The sequence below is a fragment of the Neolamprologus brichardi genome, chromosome 8, assembly GCF_056152115.1.
Source record: "Neolamprologus brichardi isolate AB-2024 chromosome 8, ASM5615211v1, whole genome shotgun sequence".
In the NCBI taxonomy this organism is placed as follows: Eukaryota; Metazoa; Chordata; class Actinopteri; order Cichliformes; family Cichlidae; genus Neolamprologus; species Neolamprologus brichardi.
In genome coordinates, this window is record NC_142111.1 from 192,447 (window position 1) to 217,509 (window position 25,063).

At 42.4% G+C, this 25,063-nt stretch overlaps 1 protein-coding gene across 1 annotated transcript in view; it reads left to right on the top strand.

Annotated features, from left to right (window-relative positions):
* The window catches only part of ryr2a (ryanodine receptor 2a (cardiac)), a 264,075-nt gene that overhangs the window by 45,032 nt on the left and 193,980 nt on the right, over positions 1-25,063 (top strand). The window contains exons 2-7 of the mRNA XM_087845211.1: positions 4,915-5,034; positions 5,514-5,618; positions 22,573-22,647; positions 22,870-22,948; positions 23,636-23,748; positions 24,251-24,350. Of these exons, the coding sequence (XP_087701337.1) occupies positions 4,915-5,034; positions 5,514-5,618; positions 22,573-22,647; positions 22,870-22,948; positions 23,636-23,748; positions 24,251-24,350 (592 nt within the window). The remainder of the gene's footprint in view (positions 1-4,914; positions 5,035-5,513; positions 5,619-22,572; positions 22,648-22,869; positions 22,949-23,635; positions 23,749-24,250; positions 24,351-25,063) is intronic.

A 25,063-nucleotide genomic window follows, 5' to 3' on the forward strand; every position in this document is an offset into this window, starting at 1 on the left:
GAGGGTCAGGCAAGTCCTGAGGAGTCAGCTGAATGGTAAGAACAAGATCCAGGCTATCAACACCTACGCCCTGCCCGTGATCAGGTACCCTGCTGGGGTAATAAGTTGGCCAAAGGAGGAGATAGAAGCCACTGACATAAAGACAAGAAAGCTCCTTACCATGCATGGAGGGTTTCACCCCAAGTCCAGCACCCTGAGGCTGTACGCTAAGCGGAAGGAAGGGGGCCGGGGACTGGTGAGTGTCAACACCACAGTCCAGGATGAGACAACGAACATCCAAGAATACATTGGGAAGATGGCCCCAACTGACAGAGTGCTCAGTGAATACCTCAGGCAGCAGAAACCCAAGAAAGAGGAGGGAGACGAGGAACCATCATGGAAGGACAGGCCCCTGCACGGTATGTACCACCGGCAGATAGAGGAGGTGGCTGATATCCAGAAATCCTACCAGTGGCTGGACAAAGCTGGACTGAAAGATAGCACAGAGGCTCTAATCATGGCAGCACAAGAACAAGCTCTGAGTACAAGATCCATAGAGGCTGGGGTCTATCACACCAGGCAAGACCCCAGGTGCAGGCTGTGTAAAGATGCCCCTGAGACAATTCAGCATAACATAACAGCAGGGTGCAAGATGCTAGCAGGCAGGGCATACATGGAACGCCATAACCAAGTGGCCAGCATAGTATACAGAAACATCTGTGCCGAATATGGCCTGGAAGTCCTGAGGTCAAAATGGGAGACGCCCCCAAGGGTGGTGGAGAATGATCGAGCTAAGATCCTGTGGGACTTCCAGATACAGACGGACAAGTCCACAAAACATCTAGACTGCTTGGGCAAACTCCCAATGATTCCTGAAATATTCTCACGAGGGTATAGAGCTGGTCCAGTGTTCTGCGACTGGGACAAAACCTGCATTGTTCCTCCTGCATCTGAGGTTCAACTAACAGATGGACTCTGGCACCCTGGCATAGACTTTCCCAGGGAAGCTGAGAGGTGTGATCCCCCTATAGTTAGAGCACACTCTCCAGTCCCCCGTCTTAAAGATGGGAACCACCACCCTGGTTTGCCAATTCCGATGTACTGCTGGTGATCTCTATGAACCATTGTAGAGGCGTGTCAACCAGGACAACCCTACAACACCCAAAGCTTTTAGAAACCTCATCCACCACAGAGGCCCTGCTACCAAGGAGTTGTTTAACTGAAGCCAAATAAATTAAGGTGCAACTCACAGACATTACATCCCAGTCACACTGATAAACCACTTGAGTTTTTCCAGCGAAAATGTTCTGAATATTGCCGACAATCATCCCGCTTTGTGAAAGCTCCTTCGGTAAACCAGCGAGCAAGGTTAGCATCAAACAAGGTGGCATACCAAATAGCTCAGTGCAAAAACCCTCACACCATAGCAGAGGAGCCTGCCTGCAGCATTAGACATGGTTTCTGGCATGCTGGATGACACGAGTGCTGCAAAAAATCTCTCTGTCCAGTGACACTGTCACCAGACGTATAAATGACATTGGTAACGACCTTAAAAAACAGCTGGTAGATAAACTCAAAGACAAACATTTTGCCTTACAATTTGATGAAGCAACCAAGACTGTTTGTTTATTGCTTATGTACGTTGTGACATGACAAAGTTCCTGTGTGAGGATCTACTTTTTTGTAAACATGTCAGAGACAGAGACACCTCTGAAAAGCTATTCAAAATGCTGGCCTGCTTCCTAACTGAGAACGGGCTAAAGTGGGAGAACTGCATTGGTATTTGTAGCGATGGTGCACAGACCACAGCAGGGATGAGAAAAGGGCTTCGGGCGCTCATCAAGAAGGTTTCGCCTAATGCTGAATGGACACACTGTGTTATACACAGAAAAGCACTGGCATCAAGGCACCTTTCCTATTTTTTCTAAGTAAGGTTATGACTGATATTGTAGGTGTAGTCAATTTTATAAAGACCAGACCACTAAAAACAAGAGTCTTCTCTGCTGTCTCAAGTCAAGTCAAGTCAAATCAAGTGCCTTTATTGTCATTCCAACCATGTGCAATGGTACAGTACACAGTAAAACGAGACCATGGTGCTACCTATGACATGTAACAGACAATCAACACAGGACTACACAAAGTGCAATGTGCAAAAAAACAAAACAAAAAAAGACTGACAGGAGGAGTCTGACAGCTTGGGGGAATAATCTGTTTCACAGTCTAGTAGTGAGGGCCCGAATACACCGGTACCTCTTGCCAGAAGGCAGCAGGGTGAAGAGTGTGTGTGAGGGGTGCGTGGGGTCCTCCATTAAGGCTTTGCGGAGGCAGCAGGTGTGATAAGTGTCTGTGATGGAGGGAAGAGAGGCTCCAATGATCTCCTCAGCTGTTCTCATTATAAGTTGCAGAGTATTGCAATCTGATATGGTGCAGTTGCCACACCAGACAGTGATGCAGCTGCCCAGGATGCTCTCGATAGTCCTTCCATAGAAGATGGTGAGAATGAATGACGGAAGATGGGCTTTCCTCAGCTTCCACAGGAAATAGAGACGCCATTAGGCTTTCTTAGTTATGGAGCTGGTGTTGAGGGACCAGGAGAGGTTCTCTGCCCGGTGAACACCAAGGAATTTGGTGCTCTTGACGACCTTCACAGAGGCTCCATTGATGTGAAATGGACAGTGATCTCTCTGTGCTCTCCTGAAGTTAACAGTCATCTCTTTTGTTTTGTCCACATTCAGACACAGGTTGTTGACTGTTTCCTGTTGTTGACTATATGTGACGAGATGGGAGCTGAACATCAAGCTGTTTTACAGTGAAGCAAGGCGGCCGTCATGAGGAAAAGTCTTGTCCCGAGTTTTTAAGCTCAGAGAGCAGATGAGAATATTTTTGGAGCAGGAGCACAAGTCTGAAAATGTAGTGATGAGAACTTTCTGGTGAAACTGGGCTACCTGAGTGGCGTATTTGGAAAGCTAAATGAATCTAAGGCTTCAAGGGAAAGACAAACACCTTCCTCAGGTCACAGGCAAGATCAGCTCTTTCACCCGAAAGCTTGCAATGTGGACAGCAATGAAGGAAATACTGATTTATTCGAGAATCTGCTTTAATTTGTTGACACTACTGGCTATGATGCCACCTCAGTGATTCCATGTATTAAGCAGCACATTTCAAAACTGATCGCACACTTCCCTGAAAACAGTTCCCAGTATGACTGGGTGAAAGATCCTTTCAATGCACAAGCTCCAACTGGTTTCAGCTATGCAGAGGAGGACCAGTTCATTGACATGACATCTGACTCCACTAAAAAAACAATGTTAATAAAATTATTCTTTGTTTTAAGTTGATCTCTATTTCTTTTTAGTTTTCTTTAATGTTAATAAGGATACAATGTTTTGCAGAGATGTACTTATAATAACAATTTGGGTAGACTGAAGCAGATATGACTCCTTCTTCAGCCTGATGACTCCCTTCACTTCCAGTGTCCACCATTTGGTTACAACATTGACAGGCACCAACCACTTTGCAGCCAGAACTCAGTGCAGCAGCCCTCAGCAACGGAGGTGACGAACATGGTACATAGGGACTCAGTTTCCCCAGTTTCCTGTCAATGCTCTTCAGAAGGTGGGAGTTGAAGATCTCATGTACCGGGGCCTCTGCTAGGTATTCGCAGCGCATCCTCACAATACCTTTATGTGCGCCAAATCTGTGCACCCCCACCTAATCCAACTGACTGATCAGTTGACGGCTCAGCCTCTCTCTTTACCTGAGTGTCCACAACATATGGCAACAGATCTGATGATACAATGACAAAATCAATCATTGACCTGTGACCTAGGGTGTTGTGGTTCCTCCCAATCATACCCCTCTAGGTCTTACTGTCCCACAGAGCATTGAAGTCTCCCAGTAGGACAACAGAGTCTCCAGGTGAAGAACCCTTGAACCCCCTGCTCAGGGACTCCAGTGGACTCTAGCCCACTGGGAAAATGCCAATGTGCAGGCAGCAGGCCGAGGGGATACCAAGATACCCACTCCAGCCTGCCGCCTCTCATCAAGGGCAACTCCTGACTGGGACAGAGTCCAGCCCCTCTCGAGGAGACTGCTTCCAGAAGGATGCACCAAGCTGTGCATTTAGCTTAACCCGATTTTATCTAGCCGGTACCTCTCAACTTCACACTATAGCTCAGGTTTCCCATCAGCAAGGTGACATTGCATGTCCCAGTCATCAGCCTTGGTGGCCAGGGATTGGGATTGGTCTGCCAGAGTCTCCACCCTTGGCCGCCACCTAAAACACGCTGTGCCTGACCTCTACAGCTCCATTAAATCAATGATTTTAGCGTGTTAGAGAAGAAAAATGGTGGATTGGTGCAAATTGCATCCAGAACAGAAATTATACTGGAAATGCAATTTTGGTTGAACAAACATCTACACAAACAGCATGCTTAAACAGACAGACCTGACCCTGAACTTCAGTAGATAAGCTGATGAGCAGTCAGGGTTGCAGGGGTGTCTCCATTTCTACCTGTACATGTTTCTACAGTAAAATCACTGTGGCAGTGGCTTTAAATTCTCTTTGTGCTGGTTTCCATATTTGCTTATTGTTGTTGCTTTGTGTTAATAGGTAAACACTAAAAGAAAGATCACATGTTTGCCCTTATTAGGACAGGGATTTTCTGTTGGTGTGTGGGAAACTGTAGCCTACAGTTTATATTGTTAAATGTAACTATGTGACTGCGTTTCAGGTCATTTTATCGTTTAGTGTAACAAATAAATTTCTCTGGCAAGTAATAAAGCAGCATACTACATTACTTTTAAGAAAGGTAATGAATAATGTGTTTTACTTTTTTTGATTAATGACCCAGCGATGCACAGCACAGCCCTGCTCCCTGGTGCCTTTGTTTTAAGCTCTCTGTCTTGACCCGCTGTTTTTCTTTCTATGTTTAGGATGATGAAGTGGTCTTACAATGCTCAGCTACAATCCACAAGGAGCAACAGAAACTTTGTCTTGCTGCTGAAGGCTTTGGGAACAGACTCTGCTTCCTCGAGTCCATTTCAAACTCCAAGGTACAGTATTGACATGAGTAATAATCCTTTATTTCACAAGAATAGCCAGATCACCATCAAATGAGTGGGAAAAATGATTTCACTGAAGAAAACGTGTTGGCTGCAGCATGTAATTATGTGTCATGTTCACCAAACCCTGATCATGAGATCACAAACCAAAATGCTTTTGGAGAAGTTGCCTAATTAATTAAATGAGTGTCACAGCTTCCACAATAGCATTACAGTTTACTCATGCTCACTGACTTTTAAGAAAACTACTCTATACCTCACAGCTTTCATAGCTCCATTCATGCTTTATTTTATAGGATTCACGTGTGTACTAAGAATTGTGTGTGCACAAAGTCAGAGCTGTACTCATCATAGATTTAATAAAGTCTCCTGTGCCACACAGGATAAACCGTGGCTCTTTTGGTGGTATAAAGGTGGCCAGGAGGTTTTAATTTAGATGTAAATTTATAGCTGTTTTCTTGTTGTTTCAGAATGTACCTCCAGATCTGTCAATCTGCACTTTTGTGCTGGAGCAGTCGCTGTCTGTACGAGCCCTGCAGGAGATGCTGGCCAACACCCAAGAGAAGGCGGATGGGGTGAGTGTGGGCATGCATACACACACCACAGAAGAGAGTATTAATAAATGTACTGTAGGTGTTGTTCACATTAGGGTAAGATCTTCTAGGGCAGACCTAGGGTAAGGTCATCTCTCAGTAAGAAGGTTCCTGGTTTGAACCCCAGCTGGGTCCTTTCTGTGTGGAGTTTTCAGGTTTTCCATGTGTCTGGGTGGCTCCTCTCCAAGTACTCCCTAAGCTGTGTAGGCAGACACAGGGGTGGACTACACAGTATTACGGAGTTTTCTATCACAGTTCAAGACATTCATGTTAGGTTTGTTGGTGATTTCACATTTGCTCATGGATATAAGGAAGGCAAAGTGTTTAAATTGTATAGACAAAAGCAGCCGTCCCCAACCACCAGTCCCTGAGTCATTTGGTATTGTGTTGTAGTTGTGTGTCTTATTTTGAAAGAAATATTTACGCTTTAGTGTAGCGACCAGAGAGCATTAAGGGGCAGAGAGTTACTCTCAATGTAGTCGGCACATTTCAGAAGGACACTGCTAATAAAGTAACACAATTACACAGTGAATTTGCGTTTATTATTATATTTACAAAATACCACAGTTTTTGTCTCGGTGGTATCATTTTATTTTGTTGTATTTATAAGCGACACCTTAAAGGCCGCTCTGTGAAAATATTGTCTGACATTAATCTGGTCTGTAAAAAAGGTTTGGGACCGCTGATCTAAAGCACTGAATTAATGTATGTTTGAATGTGACTTGTCTAGCTTTACATGGTAAGAAAGACCAGAAAGCATTATGTAAATTATGTAAATGTCCATCCATGCCTGATAAAACACAAAGAAGAACATGACACACACATGAGAAAGAGAGTCTGCTTATTCCACTCTTTTTAATGGGGGTTGTTCAAAGTGGTGAAAATGAAGCTGCTGATAAGATTTGACAGAAAAAAATGTCTTATTTCATAGACTTTGTCAGGTTATAAGGGTTTTTGACCCACGGTTTTGTTTGTTACTATGGGTTTGTGTTGTTCATTTAGCCTATTGTTTGCTGGGCTGTTACTTGTACAGACTTCTGTTTGAGTTATTATTATAGCAGTTTGTAGCTTTGTAACATTTGAAAAATTATGAAATCTGTACATTTGTAGTTAAACTACTGTGAAGACATCAACGTAATATATTTAACAAATTGTGTTAAAGTGTCTAAAGTGTGTATTTATTTATTGTCATGCCTGTTCCCGCAGTTTCCCATACATTTTGCTTGGTTTGTTCCCTGCATTCAGGTTGAGGAGTCATATGATGATGACGAAGCTTTGATTCCACAATCCCAAGAAACGATGTAGAAAATTAATAAAATCGATATCAGTTGATAATAATCTGCCGATTGCCTCGTTGAAAAAACTCGTATTCTGTGGGGGCTTCGTTAGTCGCTCATTACGCCCAGGTTAAAGACTAATGACAGTTAATTCTCTCCTACCTGTAGCACGTGGAGTTTTTGCGCCTATATCTAAATAAATAAATACTGCAGGTTGGACACTTATTTGTGGGACATGTACCAGTTGTTGGATTTGGAGTGTTCCTTTCACAGCGCAAAATCTTTGAACCAGAGCACTAAAATCAGTCGCAAAGGTGATATACTAAGATTAGTGGCAAACAGCAAGCAGGACTTTCTGCTCTTACGTTTATTTGGAAAGCATACATGGCAGGAATCGCCAGTTTTAAGCACGGTGCCAGAGTTTCGTGGTTGTTGTAGCGTCTTCCTGACCTTGTTAATCACCCAAAATATTTAGAACAAAGCATCACATATTTCTGGCAGAAATACTCACACACATATATATTGTTGTGCATTTGGAGCACATTTTGCATTTTACATAAGAACATTAGCAGTGCAATGAAATATTTATTTTATGCTTTCATGTTCACAAACACAGGTCAGCAATAATCATAGAATTATTACCTTTTGTATGGCTTGCTCAGTGTGCACAACTTGTATTTTATTTGCTGCAAGCATTTACCTATATCAGTATTTTATAGAAAGGTTCAACATTATGCTTCTCTCATAATTATAGACTAGCTTAACAAATTTACAAGGTATAAATATATTGTTTAGCAAGCTTGTAAATGAATGCGCCACTACACAGCTCCTCGCCCTCTGGTGGTGTCACAAGACATTACAACGGTTTTCCTAAATGCCACATAGAGGCGTTACTACTCATGGTTGCATGGCCCTGTCAGGTATAAGGCAGTATCTGTATTTCCTGGATTTGTTTTTTGCCTGTGGACAATTTTTGCGTCACCGCGCCTTTTGCTAACTTTCGCCTGCCTTCCTTAGTCCACATCCGGATCCTTCTTCGCTGTCCATCACCAAACATTAACACATTTCAAGTTCTATAAGATAGGTGTGGGTTTAAAAAATGTAGTTTGAATAATGCGATATCGATTCATTAAATTACGAATCGATTTTTAAATATAAATGTTCGTGCTGTCAGTGTTAATCTCGTTAAAATGACGTTAATGCCATAACTGCATTAACGCGGCAAATCTCCGTTAGCGAGTTAGCACGGATCGCCCTGTCCAAGGGGCTGCATGCCGTCAACGCATTAGCACGGTTAGCTAGTTATACATTAGTACCGTGCAGCCCCATGCACGGGGTGATCCGCGCTAACTTGCTAACGGAGATTTGCTGCGTTAATGCAGTTATGGCGTTAACATCATTTTAACGAGATTAACGCTGACAGAACTAATAAATGTATTTTGCCAGAAATGCCAGGATCTCAGGTTAACCCTCTGGTGGGTATAATTGGCCGTTTTTGACTACTTTTGATTTTACCTCTATATTTCACCTTTAAAATATGTTTTTCTTGCCTTGTTTGGTACCATTATTTTCAGCACAACCTCAAATATCTGAAATTTGAGTTATTTTTTCATTTTAGTATACTATATTAGCACAGTTGATCTAAATTAAGACAAAAAATTCAAAATCCGAGTAGAAAAAAGTTATATTTCTTACTGTAAAACTCGCAAACATGTTTAACGAATCATTTTCATAACTTGAAATGCAAATAGAAATTGTATATTTCTAAAGATTATGCACAAGTTTTGCAAACAACAAAGTTATATGGTACTATTTACCTAAAAATGCAGCCAAGGCCTCAGGCGTTTTTTATATAACCATTTAAAACTATTTACAGAACAATCAGGTGTTCTGCATCAAATAAGAAGGCACACAAATTATTTGTGCCAGTCCAAAAATGTAGTTTGTGTTCAGTATAAGACAGAGGAGAACAGCACAGGCCTAAATCCTGCAGGTCTGACAGCAGGAGGTGCATCAGTCCAGTTTTACATGTGGGAACAGCGTTTACACTGGAATCTGCCTTTGACGACTTTTTTAGAGCAAATATGAAATTCAGCAGTCTAACTGACACACAATACAAAACAATAACTACACAACACACTAACTACAGCCTCCAAACACGCTAAACGTCACTAATGTCTCACATATGAAAACTCGCTCTCTCTCTCTTTCTTTCGCTCGCCCACTTTCCATCTCGGGTGTCACTCCTAAAAACTTCCCCTTCTCCCTAAACAACCAAATGTCACATGTTGCCATATCATTTTTTTGATTGGCTGACATGGTAAACTCTAACACCAATAGGGAAGGGCTGTTTTTTCTTTTTTCACTCGCAAAGGAAGAGTGTTTGCTAGCACTGTCCGTAGAAAACCCCGTTTTTACCGTTCTTCCCACTGTAAACACCACTGTTTTGTTCAGAAACAACATCGCGTGTATCTTTTATCATAACTCTGGTTTTACGTGGCCCATCGACACAATTCAAAAACTGGTATGTAGTCTGAAGTCCGCACTTTCAACCCAAGTTGTAATGGAGACTCTGAATCGCTGCATTTTGTAGCTGTGTCATCTTAAATTGGTCATGTGATTTTGGCGCATTCGGCGACCCCAGAGGGTTAAATCTCACAAAACTATTTCAACAACCACCAAAGAGTTAAAACAGCAAATGAGAGCAGGTAAACGGTTCTGCAAAAAGATGTAAAATTAAAGCGTGGAGCTCCCCGTTCACCCGACGGCACGTACACGGACATTCTGGATGGTGAAAGCTGACATCTCACAGATTCTGAAGCTGCAGGTTTCTTCACTCTCCGACCAAAGTTGACTAAACCAGCAGCAAAAGAAGATCAAAGCTACGCTTCAAATTTGATAAGCACTGTCATGCATTCCCTCTTACCTTTGCTTTTACTTCCTGCAGAACTCTCTCCCAGTGTACTCAGAGACATGTTTATGATAAAAAATTTCTATTTTCTGCATTATTCGCTTGCTTAGTATGCTTTGGTGCTTATTACGCACCAGTCTATCTGTTGTGTGCAGTGCTGTTGGCTGCTGCTCATTTTTTTCAAAGATAACCTCTGACAAGAAAGCCTCATTTCTGCTGTTCAATACCTGTTCAAGAAATTTAAAGTTTTACAGATGATGCAAAACACTTAGCCGTGTCTCTAATAAACCTCTGTAACTTTGCTCTGCTTCACTTCAGCAGCATCAGGCGATGTTCATATATTGATTCATGGTCTTCTTCAGTTTTCAGTTTTTTAACTACTGCAGAATATTTTAAAGTGGCTCGGTGCTATAAAAAGCCAGGCCAGGAAAATCTCCATGATGTTTTTCTGTTTTATCCTCAGTTACTTTGACACAAAGGCATCTGCTGTGATGCTCACATCGCTGTCTCACAAGTGTCAGCTTTGTCTTTACACATAGATATTAAAATATGGATATGTACTGATAAATCAGAGTCAGAATACTTTTTTAATCCCTAAGGAAATGATGTGGGTTACAGTTGCTCCAGGACAGTAACAGTAACAGACTAAACTACTTAAACAATACAAAATGTTACAGATTTTACAAATTTAGGAAATAGCACTAATATATACAAATCACTCAATTATAAATAAATATCAAGAATATTACAGAGGCAGAATATTGATTGACATTTGACCCTAACCTGTGAACTTTGTCATATGCTATTCTACTGCAGAGCATGTGCAAAAGGGTGTAACTCTTGTTTACAGTGTGTTAGATGGAGGAGTTGTACAGGGAGATGGCCACAGGCAGGAATGACTTCCTGTGTCGTTCAGTGGTGCTTTTTGGTAATCTCAGTCTCTCGCTGAACGTGCTCCTGTGGCCAGCATGTCATGGAGGTGGGAGGAATTATCCAACATTGTCTTTATCGTGGACAAGATCTCCCACACCACTTTAAGGGAGTCCAGCTCCATCCCCACAACATTACTGGCCTTACGGATCAGTTTATTGAGTCTGTTGGCGTCTGTGACCCTCAACCTGCTGCCCCAGCATGCAACAGCATAGAGGATAGTAGGATGAGGGTCACAACAGACTCAGAAAATCCTGAGCATTGTCTGACAGATGTTGAAGGACCTCAGCCGCCTCAGAAAACACTACTGCACTTCACAGGCTCTTCCTGTAAAGTGCAGTAGTGTTTTTAACCCAGTCCAGTTTATTGTCTATGCATACTCCAGGGTATTTATAGTCCTTCACAATGTCCACGTTGACTCCTTAGATTGAAACAGGGGTCAAGAGGTTCCTGGTCTTCCTTGGTCTTTGCCACGTTGAGCTGCAAATGATTCTGCTCGCACCACATGTCAAAGGAGTCAACCACAGCCTGACTCATTACCCCTGATGATGCATCCAACCACCGCAGAGTCATCAGAAAACGTCTGAAGATGGAGGTCTCTGTGCAGTGGCTGAAGTCTGTGGTGTAGAGGGTGAAGAGGAAGGGGGAGAGCACATTCCCTTGTGTTGCTGATCACCTTGTCAGGCACACATTGTGGAAGACACACATATATTGGTCGTCCTGTCAGGTAATTAATAATCCAGGACACGAGAGGCATCCACCTGCATCGTTGTCAGCTTATCACCAAGCAGGGTCAGCCTGATGGTGCTGAATGCACTGGAAGTTGAAAAACATGACTCTCACAGTGCTCGCCAGCTGGTCCAGATGGGTGTAGACACAATTGAGCAGGTAGATGATGGTGTCCTCAGCTCCGAGGTGGGGCCGGTAAGCAAACTGAAGGGGATCCTGATGTGGTCTAACTGTGGGTCGGAGCTGGTCCAGGACGAGTCTTTCCAGGGTCTTCATGATGTGGGAGGTCAGTGCCACAGCCTGTAATCCTGGGGTCACTGGGGCGTGGCGTCTTTGGTACAGGGACGAGGCATAATGTCTTCCACAGCACTGGGACTCTCTGCAGACTCAGACTCAACCAGAACAGTTTATGAAAGACTCCACAAAGCTGGGGAGCACAGGCCTTGAGGACACGTGGACTAAAGCTTTCTCCTGTAATTGTCCTTAGCCTCTCTGATCTTGTCCTTCAGTAACACCTGGACCCTTCTCACCTTCTCTTTTTGCCCCCTCTGAAAGCCCTCTTTTTGTCATTGAGGAGGGCTTTGATGTCCTTAGTCATCCACAGCTTGTTATTTGGGTAACAATTCGCTGGGACAATGAAGCCTGTGCAGACGTTTATGTGGTCAGTGATACACTCAGTGAGCCCATTGATGTTCTCACAGTGAGGTCGGCAGAGGGAGGAACGTAAACAGCCACCAAGATTACATGAGTAATGGGCAACTAATATGGCCTGAGTCTAACAGCGCACAGTTCAACGTCCGGGCAACAAATCAGTTCTTAGATTGTTATGCGGGCAGGGTTACACCACCGGTTGTTAACAAGCCCCGCTCCTTCCTCCTCTACTTACTGCTCACAGCGCTGTCCCAGCAGCCCCGAACACTTTGGAAGACTTCCGCGGATGCGTTGTTGTCGGGAACATCCTGGCGCATCTGTGATTCAGTGAAACGCATCAAGCTACACTCCCGGTATTCCCTCTGACTCCGTGCTAGCGCTGTTAGCGCGTCCATCTTGTTTACTAGCAACCGAACGTTCCCCATTATAATAGACAGCAGACATGGTTTGTACCTCCTTCTCTCTTCGAGCCTCTGCTGTCTCACTGTCTCCTTCTCCTCTTCTGTCCTCCACGCCTGCATCCTCGGTGTGTTTTCCTCCAGATTTCATTTGGTACATCTGTGGGTCTGTCAGCCAGCATCAGGGTGATCAGCTGAACAGGGACATTTTTTAAGACAGAGCACCTTGAGAAACGACTGGTGTCCCTGCTTGCACTTATCTGCTGCAATGAGTAGAACCTTTTATTGCCAAACTTGAAAACTATTTATGTGTCCATGTATGATAGGAATTCCAGCTATTGAACTACAGAAAATCAGTCTGTGGTTTTGAACTTTGCATCTGTGAAAATTGTGATTGACTTTCCCAGAATCAACAAGAACGAAAGTGCAAGATCAGCCAGATTGAATATTCAGTTCCCCATATGGCAGTGGCTATTAAACTGGAGATCTGGCTTCCAGTCAAGACAGGAGAACCAGAGAAAAATGCAGTACAAATAAGTTATAGTTCACTAATGCTGTCCCATTGTCCTTTATTTCATTGTTGTTATAAAATGTCTTGATGCATGTGCAATCATCCAGGTAAGGAAATCCCAAAAACTTGATGCTGTTCATGTGGATGTGGCGTTTTTAGTGGTGGAAACATCACTTCACTCATTCAAGTGAATTCTTCAGTCTAAGCAGGTTTCCCCAGCCAAACAGTACATTTGCATAATGAGTGAAACTAGCACCACTGAGTGCACACTGGAATGTCAGGTCAGTTCCTTGAACATTAATCTGTAAATTGCCATGACCGTTGATCAGTGGCCAATAGTCGTTATGACTGCAGAGTCTTGGCCTGATGAGGTGGCTCGTCTGTGTTGTGCCATCTACTTTGCCAGAGGTTGTTTGGTTTCCCCGATGTATAAATCTTGGCAATGCTCCTGGCTCTTAACAGCGTACACTATGTTACTCTGTTTGTGTCGGGGGACCCGATCCTTGGGGTCTAAAAGTCACAGAGAAACTGTGTTTATAGAAAATGTGTTTCAACTGTTCCAATACTGCTGACACACACAAGGGATCACTGATCACCACCTCCCTGTGAATGGTACTCATGGCCATTGATCAATGGTCATTGATCAGTGATCAACTGATCAGTGGTTGTTGGTCAATTGTCACAACAATTTGAATATTAATAATGAAGGAACTGACCTCCCAGCTCATTGTTCCATCAGTGGGCTGGTTTCAGTCATTATGCAAATGTAATGTTTATAAGGTTGAAACCTGCAGTCAGCTGAGACTGACGAAGTCACCTGGATGATGAGTGACAAGATGTTGTTATAAAATGTCAATAAAATTGTGAAACAGAGTGCATAATGTTTTTTTTTAGCTTCTAATAAGAGCAATTGCAGAAAAAGTTTGAGACTACAAATAGGTGCATGTTTATACAGGTACATTTATTTTAAACACCAAAGCTATCAGAAGCTTTACACACAAAAAAACTTATACAGGATGATTGGTTAAGCAGTGGAGCTTTGCTAAATAATGATTCCAAACGGCTTCAGCAAAGTGACACTTCAGATAACTAATTTCAGTGTTCCCTTTCAGCCAGACTTATAATACATTTGCAGAATGAGTCATGTAAAACTTGTCCTGTAATGCTGAAGAGAGCTGCATGCCTTTTCCCCTGATATATGCTTCAAGAATTAGTCATGCTAACTACAAAGGTAGTTAGCATGACTAATTCTTGAAAATTATGACTCAAACTTTTATTGAATATCTGCTTTATTCATGTGAACAGTTTTGTGGTGATTCAAATTTGGTAATTAGCTCTGAGTCTGATAAACTGTGGTAGACTGGCAACTTGGTACACAGTGCAGATGTAGTGGTATTAGTGGTATATTTTTCACACTCAGTAGGTATCAAGGCGAGAACCATGAAAAACAGACACAAACAAACACATGCACTTACAAATATCTATATCAAATATATACAAATATCTACAAATATATAAATCTGCTACTGGTCTTCTTATTAGTGCACACTGTCCATGTAAATTCAACAGTCTGAAAATAGGGCAGATGAGTTGCCACCATTAAAACAATGATTCCGCTTAAAATAAAGCACTTGCTTTTACTGACCCCTAATAAACCCTCTCTTACTTTGTTTAAATCACAGAAAAATTACAAGTCTTTGAGTTCCTGTTTTACAGCTGCTGTCACTGGTGGGGAAAGTGCAACCCTTCCCTGTTTTTTCCTGCAGGGAATGAGGCGGTGGCCCCCAGATGACACCAACAAAACTTACATTTTTATGGTAAATAAACCATCACAGATAAGTCTAAATATTCTACAAAACCCAAAGCACAATGGTGGTCTAGCACTAGCACATTTTTATCACTACTTCTTATCCAATAGATTGCTACATGTTTCAAAATGGATTAAACCAAGCTTATATTAGACAGGGCTTGGCTGGACCTAGAATAAGCATTCTATGGACAAGTAAAAATCTCTCATTTGCCAATTGTAAACTCCAATATTAAGCATCAAAACTGCTTCAAAAGCCTTAACATATCTTAATCTTAAAAATTAAGTCTTCACTGTCAAGCTTGTGGGAGAAACAGTACTTCCTGAGAAGCGACAGTGAATTTATTTACAGTAAAGAAACAAGCAACGACGTGCGAAGCAGTCCCAAAAAACGTGGTTCCCTCCATGATGATTTCCCAGCTCCCACACAGTGAATCCCTCTCTCGATCTGTGGCGCTCAAAAATCTAGTCAGAAATATTTACAAGTGGTGCACGGCTCTCTCGACACTCTCCTGATTGTTGTCCTGGCTAAACAAGACACGATAACTGGGTGAGTAACCACGATGAAGGACAAGGGATCTTTCACCATAGCACTGACTGACTGTTCAGGCACTGTGTCATTCAATGATCCAGTGTTGGCTGAAGTCCAGCCATTATGTGAAATAGTGTGCCTGTGATGAGAATCATCGTCAGCAGGTGAGTATGATTGCCAGCGGGTGTGGCTGGCTTCAGGGCAGGAAAACTGTCCAGGGAACAATGGGATCAAAACAAAGCAGAAAAGGCAGGTTGACTGGGAAGGACTGGAGGACCATGGCATTCACTTATCCCATGTAAACTAGCACCCATTTGGAACATTCCAGATATTTGTCAGAGAAATAAAATATTACATTTTTCATCGCGGCATGAGAAAGGGGTAAAAAACAGTAAGGAAAGTTCCATATCGAACTATAGAATCAGCAACAATACCTTTCTTTAATATAAGAAACTAAAGTCCACAATACAGGAAAAATGTAATCCCAATCAACTGAATCCAGAAAAACCTACTTGGTCCCACAATTGTTAAGTATCAGCACCCTCAAATGCCTATTGCCCAAAATTATAAGCTATTGTTTAAAACTGATGAATCAATATCCCTCCAAACTATCAACTGGGAGCAAGATCTTTCCATAAATCCAGATAAAACATTCTGGACATGATACGCTTAAACACCTTCAGAAAAGCCCAACTTACAACTTGTACAATACAAAATTCTCTACAGAGCACACTATAGAGGACAAAGGTTGTTCCAAATGGGCCTTACATACTCAAACAAATGTGCCCATTGCAAAGACAACTCTGCTGAGAACTATATGCTGGTCCTGCACACCTCATTTAGCCTGGAGAAATAGTTTGTTGCTTTATAAGAAAGCCCTCCGCAAAGCCAGAACAGCTTACTACTCATCACTGATTGAAGAAAATAAGAACAACCCCAGGTTTCTCTTCAGCACTGTAGCCAGGCTGACAAAAAGCCAGAGCTCTTTTGAGCCAACCATCCCTTTAACGTTAACTAGTGATGACTTCATGAACTTCTTCACAAATAAAATTTTTATCATTAGAGAAAAAATTACCAATAATCATCCCACAGATGTAATATTATCTACAGCTACTCTTAGTACCATTGATGTTAAGTTAGACTCTTTTTTTCCAATCGATCTTTCTGAGTTAACGTCAATAATTACTTCCTCCAAACCATCAACGTGTCTTTTAGACCCCATTCCTACAAAACTGCTCAAAGAAGTTCTGCCATTGATTAATTCTTCGATCTTATATATGATCAACCTATCTCTAATAATCGGCTATGTACCACAGGCCTTCAAGGTGGCTGCAGTTAAACCTTTACTCAAAAAGCCATCTCTAGACCCAGCAGTCTTAGCTAATTATAGGCCAATCTCCAACCTTCCTTTCATATCAAAAATCCTTGAAAGAGTAGTTGTCAAACAGCTAACAGATCATCTGCAGAGGAATGGTTTATTTGAAGAGTTTCAGTCAGGTTTCAGAGCTCATCACAGCACAGAAACAGCTTTAGTGAAGGTTACAAATGATCTTCTTATGGCCTCTGACAGTGGACTCATCTCTGTGCTTGTCCTTCTTGACCTTAGTGCAGCATTCGATACTGTTGACCATAATATCCTATTAGAGCGATTAGAACATGCTGTAGGTATTACAGGTATTGCACTGCAGTGGTTTGTATCATATCTATCTAATAGACTCCAATTTGTGCATGTAAATGGAGAGTCCTCTTCACACACTGAGGTTAATTATGGAGTTCCACAGGGTTCAGTGCTAGGACCAATTCTGTTTACATTATACATGCTTCCCCTAGGCAGCATCATTAGAAGACATAGCATACATTTTCACTGCTATGCAGATGACACCCAGCTCTATCTGTCCATGAAGCCAGATAACACACACCAATTAGTTAAACTGCAGGAATGTCTTAAAGACATAAAGACTTGGATGGCCACTAACTTTCTGCTTCTCAACTCAGATAAAACTGAGGTCATTGTACTCGGCGCTGAAAAGCTTAGAAATTTGGTATCTAACCAGATTCTTACTCTGGATGGCATTACCTTGGCCTCCAGTAACACTGTGAGGAACCTTGGAGTCATTTTTGACCAGGATATGTCCTTCAACGCACATATTAAACAAATATGTAAGACTGCGTTCTTCCATTTGCGCAACATCTCTAAAATTAGAAATATCCTGTCTCAGAGTGACGCTGAAAAACTAGTTCATGCATTTATTACTTCCAGGCTGGACTACTGCAATTCATTATTATCAGGATGTCCAAAAAACTCACTGAAAAGCCTTCAGTTAATCCAAAATGCTGCAGCAAGAGTACTGACAGGGACTAGAAAGAGAGAGCATATTTCTCCTGTTTTGGCTTCCCTTCATTGGCTTCCTGTTAAATCCAGAATTGAATTCAAAATCCTGCTCCTCACATACAAGGTCTTAAATAATCAGGCCCCATCTTATCTTAATGACCTTGTAGTACCATATCACCCTATTAGAGCACTTCGCTCTCGCTCTGCAGGCCTACTTGTTGTTCCTAGAGTATTTAAAAGTAGAATGGGAGGGAGAGCCTTCAGTTTTCAGGCCCCTCTTCTGTGGAACCAGCTTCCAGTTTGGATTCGGGAGACAGACACTATCTCTACTTTTAAGATTAGGCTTAAAACTTTCCTTTTTGCTAAAGCATATAGTTAGGGCTGGACCAGGTGACCCTGAATCCTCCCTTAGTTATGCTGCAATAGATGTAGGCTGCCGGGGGATTCCCATGATGCATTGAGTTTTTCCTTTCCAGTCACCTTTCTCACTCACTATGTATTAACAGACCTCTCTGCATTGAATCATATCTGTTATTAACCTCTGTCTCTCTTCCACAGCATGTCTTTATCCTGTCTTCCTTCTCTCACCCCAACCGGTCGCAGCAGATGGCCGCCCCTCCCTGAGCCTGGTTCTGCCGGAGGTTTCTTCCTGTTAAAAGGGAGTTTTTCCTTCCCACTGTCGCCAAAGTGCTTGCTCATAGGGGGTCATATGATTGTTGGGCTTTTCTCTGTATCTATGAAGCGCCTTGAGGCGACATTTGTTGTGATTTGGCGCTATATAAATAAAATTGAATTGAATTGAAATTGAATTGAATTGAACCTGTCAAAAGGCTCTGGTTATGTGACGACGTGGTTTAGTTGCTGGATCCCAACCTCACCCAAGCTGTCCATCTTAGGTGAAAAAAGTGAACTAGATAAGTAAATACATCACATATGTTCCTTATGGATTGCTAAGAAAACTTTTCTCATGAACTGGAAGTCAAAAAACAGCTTATGCATTAATCAATATAGAAATTTAATTCTAGATCACATCAGTCTGGAGACAATGTCTGCCATCCATCCATCCATCTTCATTACGGGGGCAGCAGCCTTAGCAGAGAGGCCCAGACCTCCCTCTCCCCAGCCACCTCCTCCAGCTTATCCGGGGGAACACCAAGGCGTTCCCAGGCCAGCCGAAAGATATATTATCTCCAGCGTGTCCTGGGTCTGCCCCGGGGCCTCCTCCCAGTGGGACATGCCTGGAACACCTCACCCAGGAGGCGCCCAGGAGGCATCCTTGTCAGATGCCCGAACCACCTCAGCTGGCTCCTTTCGATGTGGAGCAGCAGCGGCTCTACTCTGAGCCCCTCCCGGATGGCCGAACTTCTCACCCTATCTCTAAGGGAGAGGCCAGCCACCCTTCGGAGGGAGCTCTCCGTGAATTGCTACCTTATCGCGGTGGAGGGGTTTGTGTGTCCTTGGGATCCCATGGCAAATCGGTCCTGGGTGAGGGGCCAGACAAAGAGCGATTCAGAAGACCCTTATGAAGAGAACATCGAGGGAACAGTTTACCCTGCAGGGTTACCGGGGCCCCGCCCTGGAGCCAGGCCCGGGGAGGGGCGAGCGTCTGGTGGCCGGGCCTTAGTCCATGGGGCCCGGCCGGGCACAGCCTGAAGAGGAGACATGGGCCCATCCTCCCGCAGGCCCACCACCCACAGGAGGCGCCATAGGGGTCGGGTGCATTGTGTGCCGGGTGGCGGCCAGGAGCGGAGGCCCTGGCGGACTGATCCCCGGCTGCCAAGACTGGCAATAGGGACAATGTCTGCCTCCTCAAAAAAAAAACCCAAATCTGATTTCATTTGTTTCTGTGTTTTGGAGATGAGAGGCGGTGGTGGTTCCCATCTTTCAGAAGGGGGACCAGGGGGTGTGCTCCAACTATAAGGGGATCACACTCCTCAGCCTCTCCAGTAAAGTCAATGCCAGCGTGCTGGAAAGGAGAGCTCGTCTGTTAGTTGAAACTTGGCTACAGGAGGAACAAAGGGGTTTTCGTGCTGGTCGCAGAACACTGGACCAGCTCTCTACTCTCTTTAGGATACTGGAGGGTGCATGGGAGTTTGCCCAACCACTCTACATGTGTTCTGTGGACATGGACAAGGCATTTGACCGTGTCCCTAGGGGTCTCCCGTAGGAGGTGCGTTGGGAGTATGGGGTGTCCTTTGTTTCACAAAGGGCGAAAAATTGAATGTCCACAATAAAAAAAATGTCATCTAAGATATTTTAATAAAGTAATTTAGCAGGATTAAAGCAAAAGCAGGCTCAAATAATATAAATAAAAACAAAACAATATACCCTGCCTCTCGCCCTATGACAGCTGGGATAGGCTCCAGCGCCCCCCGCGACCCTGAAAAGGATAAGCGGAAGCGAATGGATGGATGGATGGATGGACAAAACAATATTTAAATCACTTGAATTATACTTATCTAATTAACAGACTCCAATCGAATGCTGATTCTGTTCTGATCTTTGAGAGCAGAAAGCTTAAGAAGAAAATGGGCACATCCAGTTCTGAAGATGCATTTATCTCTTTGCTCTGTGTTGATAATATTAGTCCAACAGGAAGGCAGCATCCCTTGGAAATCCAACCCCCCGGGAATACAGCGAAAATCCAAATGTTCCCAAAGTTCTAATCCAGCAGAAAAACAGTGGAAATCCAAATCCTCTAGAAATTATAATGTAACACAACAAAAATGAGCAGAGAAGAAGCAAAAAATACAAAACCAGGTAGTGATCACATCTTTAGAGATGCTATCCTCACACCTATTGTGACGTCCTGTCACATTTAATCACCTGATGCTCAGCTACACCCCCCTCTCTCTCTGACCTTTAAATCACTTAATAACATTTATTCTTTTCTGTGTTGTATTTTAACTTGACTCGTCAATAATTCCAACACATTTAAACATTCATGATGAGTATCCTTCATTATACATCATTATACCTCATGTTTCATTCATTTTAGGCTATGTATCTTCAATCAGCTCAGTCCCGCATGAACATATCTCCTTTTAATTAAAATACATAGAATACTAATAGTTGATTATGCCTAAATTTAATCAGAATATAAACCAAGGAGCTGGTGGTAGACTTCTGCAGGCACAGGCATCCTCCACTGCAACCACTGAACATCCAAGGTATGGACATCGAGGCTGTGGACAGCTACAGGTACCTTTCTGTTCATCTGAACAACAAACTGGACTGGACTCATAATTCAGACGCCCTCTACAGGAAAGGGCAGAGCAGGCTGTACCTGCTGCAGAGACCCAGGTCGTTTGGAGTGGAGGGCCCACTCCTGAAGACCTTCTATGACTCTGTGGTGGCCTCAGCCATCTTCTATGGTGTGGTCTGCTGGGGTGGCAGCATCTCTGCTGGGGACAGGAAGAGACTGAACAGGCTGATCAGGTCCAGCTCTGTTCTGGGATGCCCTCTGGACCCTGTGGAGGTGGTGAGTGACAGGAGAATGGTGGCTAAGCTGTCATCCCTGTTGGACAACATCTCCCACCCCGTGCAGGAGACTCTGACAGCACTGAGCAGCTCCTTCAGTGGGAGACTGCGGCACCCACGGTGTGGGACGGAGAGATTTCGCAGGTCTTTCCTCCACACTGCTGTCAGACTCCACAACAAAGACTTTGCAGCTGATCAAACCCTCACATGTGCAATAAGACTGCTATATGTGCAATTCTTCTTCTGACGAAGTTGTATTTTTGTATTTTCCTACTCAGTTGTATATAGTATTTGTATTTGTATTTTATTCTATTGTATATATTATTCTATTCTATTTTATTCTATTGTATATATTATTCTATTCTATTTTATTCTATTGTATATAGTATTTTATTTTATTCTATTATATTTTATTGCATTCCAGTGTTTTCTAATTTCTGCTACATAACTGCACTTTTGCTGTAACAAAACAAATTTCCCACCTGTGGGACTAATAAAGGTCATCTTATCTTATCTTATCTTATCTTATCTATCAAAAATAGATCTAATCAAAATGTAATCAATAAAGTTAAAAGACAATGAGAATGAAATAGTTCGAATACCTGAATCCTGACCTTTTACCGTGATTTGGTGTGTATATTTGACTTCTGTGCTGGGACTGTTGGAGCCATTAAAGAATCCACCCAGATGAGAGAGGAAATGCTTTAGTGCTTGGTCAGGATGACTAAGCAAATATTTAGTGTCTGATCTATGATTTAGTAAAAAAAGTTTTTACTCTAGTGATTATGTTATGATTGATAGTGATAAAGAGTCATGATATTCATATGTGAAAGATGAGAAGAAGTAATGAGAAATCTTGTTGAAATAAATATTCATGTGAGATTAAAGTACAATATAGAAAAGAATAACACATAACCATTGTGATGGAGTGGTTTTGATTTTTTACATTTAGATTTTTCATGTGTGTGAAACGTCACAGAGAGAGAAGCAGCAAATTTTCTTTGTGATGAGGCGTTAAAACCATCTGAAGATGGAGTCCACTGTTAGAAATTACAGCAAGAAGTGCAAGAGGAGCAACCACCACCGAACACTGTGGAACCACAAATTGATCTTATATTTTTTGTCTTTTTCTCTGGTCATTTTTGCCACGTTGCATTAAATCTTCCAAGTTTTTGGAGTATATCTCCATGGAATACAAGTGTACATGATAACCTGTATTATTATTATTATTATTACATCATTCAAAGGGTAGTGGCCTACCTTTTGAATGATGGTCGTCACTGATGATACCCAGTTAGTTACCAAGTGCACAGATTTAGAGGTGTGCTTTGATGCTGTTTTAACATTCTGTGTTGTTGTCTTTCAATAATTGTCTCAGATGGCCCAGGGAGGAGGTCATAGGACTCTGCTGTATGGACATGCTGTGCTGCTGCGACATTCTTACAGTGGAATGGTCAGTGACACAGGCTACATCCAAAAACATCCTGCAAAAAGATCCTTTTATCATGAAAGTTGTAACATTGTTGCGAATAAGAAAAAGAAAAGCCTTTCATTCATCCCTCTGCTGAGGCACAGTGTTTAAATGTTCACACAGTTCTAGCGGTTCAGTAAATGTACTGTTTCTTGATAATTTGATTGATAAAATCATTTTATTTATTTGTGTTTCTCTGTTTAGTACCTGTGCTGCCTGTCCACCTCGCGTTCGTCCACAGACAAACTGGCTTTTGACGTGGGGCTGCAGGAGGATACCACAGGTATTTATATTTGTACAAAAATCTGCACCACCGCTAAACCGGTTCCTAACTTTGAACTATTTCAAACTTAAGGCAAAGCTGTGACAGCAGCAGAAATGAGCGTGTCTCATTTAAAAGCTAAAACAATAATAAATAAAAACACTTCAGATAGTCCTTGTTGTGTAACGCTGTAAAATATCCAGCCTGGCCCGAGTGAAAACATTTGACTGCTCACACGATTGCATATAATCCAAAAAGTTTTGGATAAAGGAGTGTTACACAGAGTGTAAACATCAACTAGCTTCAACAAAATAAAGTTGTTATATGTTATATGTCATATACACCCCCCACACCCTCCCCCCGGGTGAATAGCTGTATTAGAGAACAAGTTTTGTGTGTCATGCTGCTGTTTGCTTTTATTTTCCTGACATCATTACTGGAATGAAACTCGGTGTTATTATAGAGTCTGACTGCTGATAAATGAAAGCTACTGTGGAGAAACATAATGCAGCACACCGAGGTCTACTGTCTGCCTTATTGTTGAGCTCTCTTTTTAAAAGTGATGGAAACTACAACACAGGGTTGAACCAAAGTGGTGCACACCCAGCAAGGAAATGGACACACGTTTGTTATTCATGGACACATCGCTGCTTTATCTCCTGTAATACTGATGATGATGATGATGATGATGTGTGTGTGTGTGTGTAGGCGAGGCATGCTGGTGGACCATCCATCCAGCATCAAAGCAGCGCTCAGAGGGAGAAAAGGTTAGAGTGGGAGATGATCTCATCCTGGTCAGCGTCTCCTCTGAAAGATATCTGGTCAGTAGCAGCTGTGTGTGGGAACATGCCAGCAAAGACGAACTCAGATCTTGATGTTGCTTGTTTTCTTTCTTCATGTGGCGAGACGTGTCCTAGTACTAGTAGGATTTACAAATTATATTTACAGCAGGCAAAATAAATATTGAAGACGTCACCTATTTTCTAAAAAAAATATATTTCTAAAAGTGCTGCTGACAGAAATTCTCAGCAGAAGTCAGTCACATCCCATCCAATCTGTACATGCCAAGAGAAATCAAACCATAGATGTCAATAAATTAAGTTTTGCGTAATAATAAAAATTACAGTCTTTAGTTCTTTCCGTAGATTTGTGTAATCCTGTACTGTGAAAGTATCTGAATAATCACATAATCTTATGCATCAGGACTGATTTGCTTTTCCTACTGTCTAACTGGTGTTTCTGATTTGGAAACACTGTCTGTATATATTTCAGTGTGGTGCATCAGTAAATAGTTCAAACATGACTCACGTCTGTTTCCTGCAGCACCTGTCCTATGGTAATGGCAGTCTCCATGTCGATGCAGCCTTCCAGCAGACACTGTGGAGTGTGGCTCCCATCTGCTCTGGGAGTGAAGTAGCACAAGGTATCCTTATCTCTTTCTCTCTCTCTTCTTTTTCTTTCTTTTTTGCAGTTTTACCTTTGCTCACAAATATACGTGTTTGTTCTGGGCAACAATAAAGTAAATAAACACCAAGAATATAAAATATAAAATAAATTGAACAATAATCTGACCCTTAAATAATCTGTATTCTCAAAAAAGGGACAAGTATATAGCATAAACCCCATCCATGCACAGTCCATGTGTTGTAACAGTCGGCTGTCATAGTTGGACTTATCTTCCTTGTCTTCCTTCTCTCACCCCAACCGGTCGCAGCAGATGGCCCTGCCCCTCCCTGAGCCTGGTTCTGCTGGAGGTTTCTTCCTGTTAAAAGGGAGTTTTTCCTTCCCACTGTCGCCAAAGTGCTGCTCATAGGGGGTCATATGATTGTTGGGTTTTTCTCTGTATCTATGAAGCGCCTTGAGGCGACTTTTGTTGTGATTTGGCGCTATATAAATAAAATTGAATTGAATTGAAAAATTATCAGGTTTTTCTGTAGAAGACAGTTTATTAAAGTTTAGCTGCACTGAAAATAAATATTGTCATCTTTTCAACAACTTAAGAAGTTTTTACTTACATTCTTAAACAGACGTCAATAGCAAGAGTCAATATGCTTTATTTCCACCATATAGCTGCGATATACTACCTGGATGACCGCTGTCCAATTATGTAGTCACAGTTACTCCAAGACTGTAAGA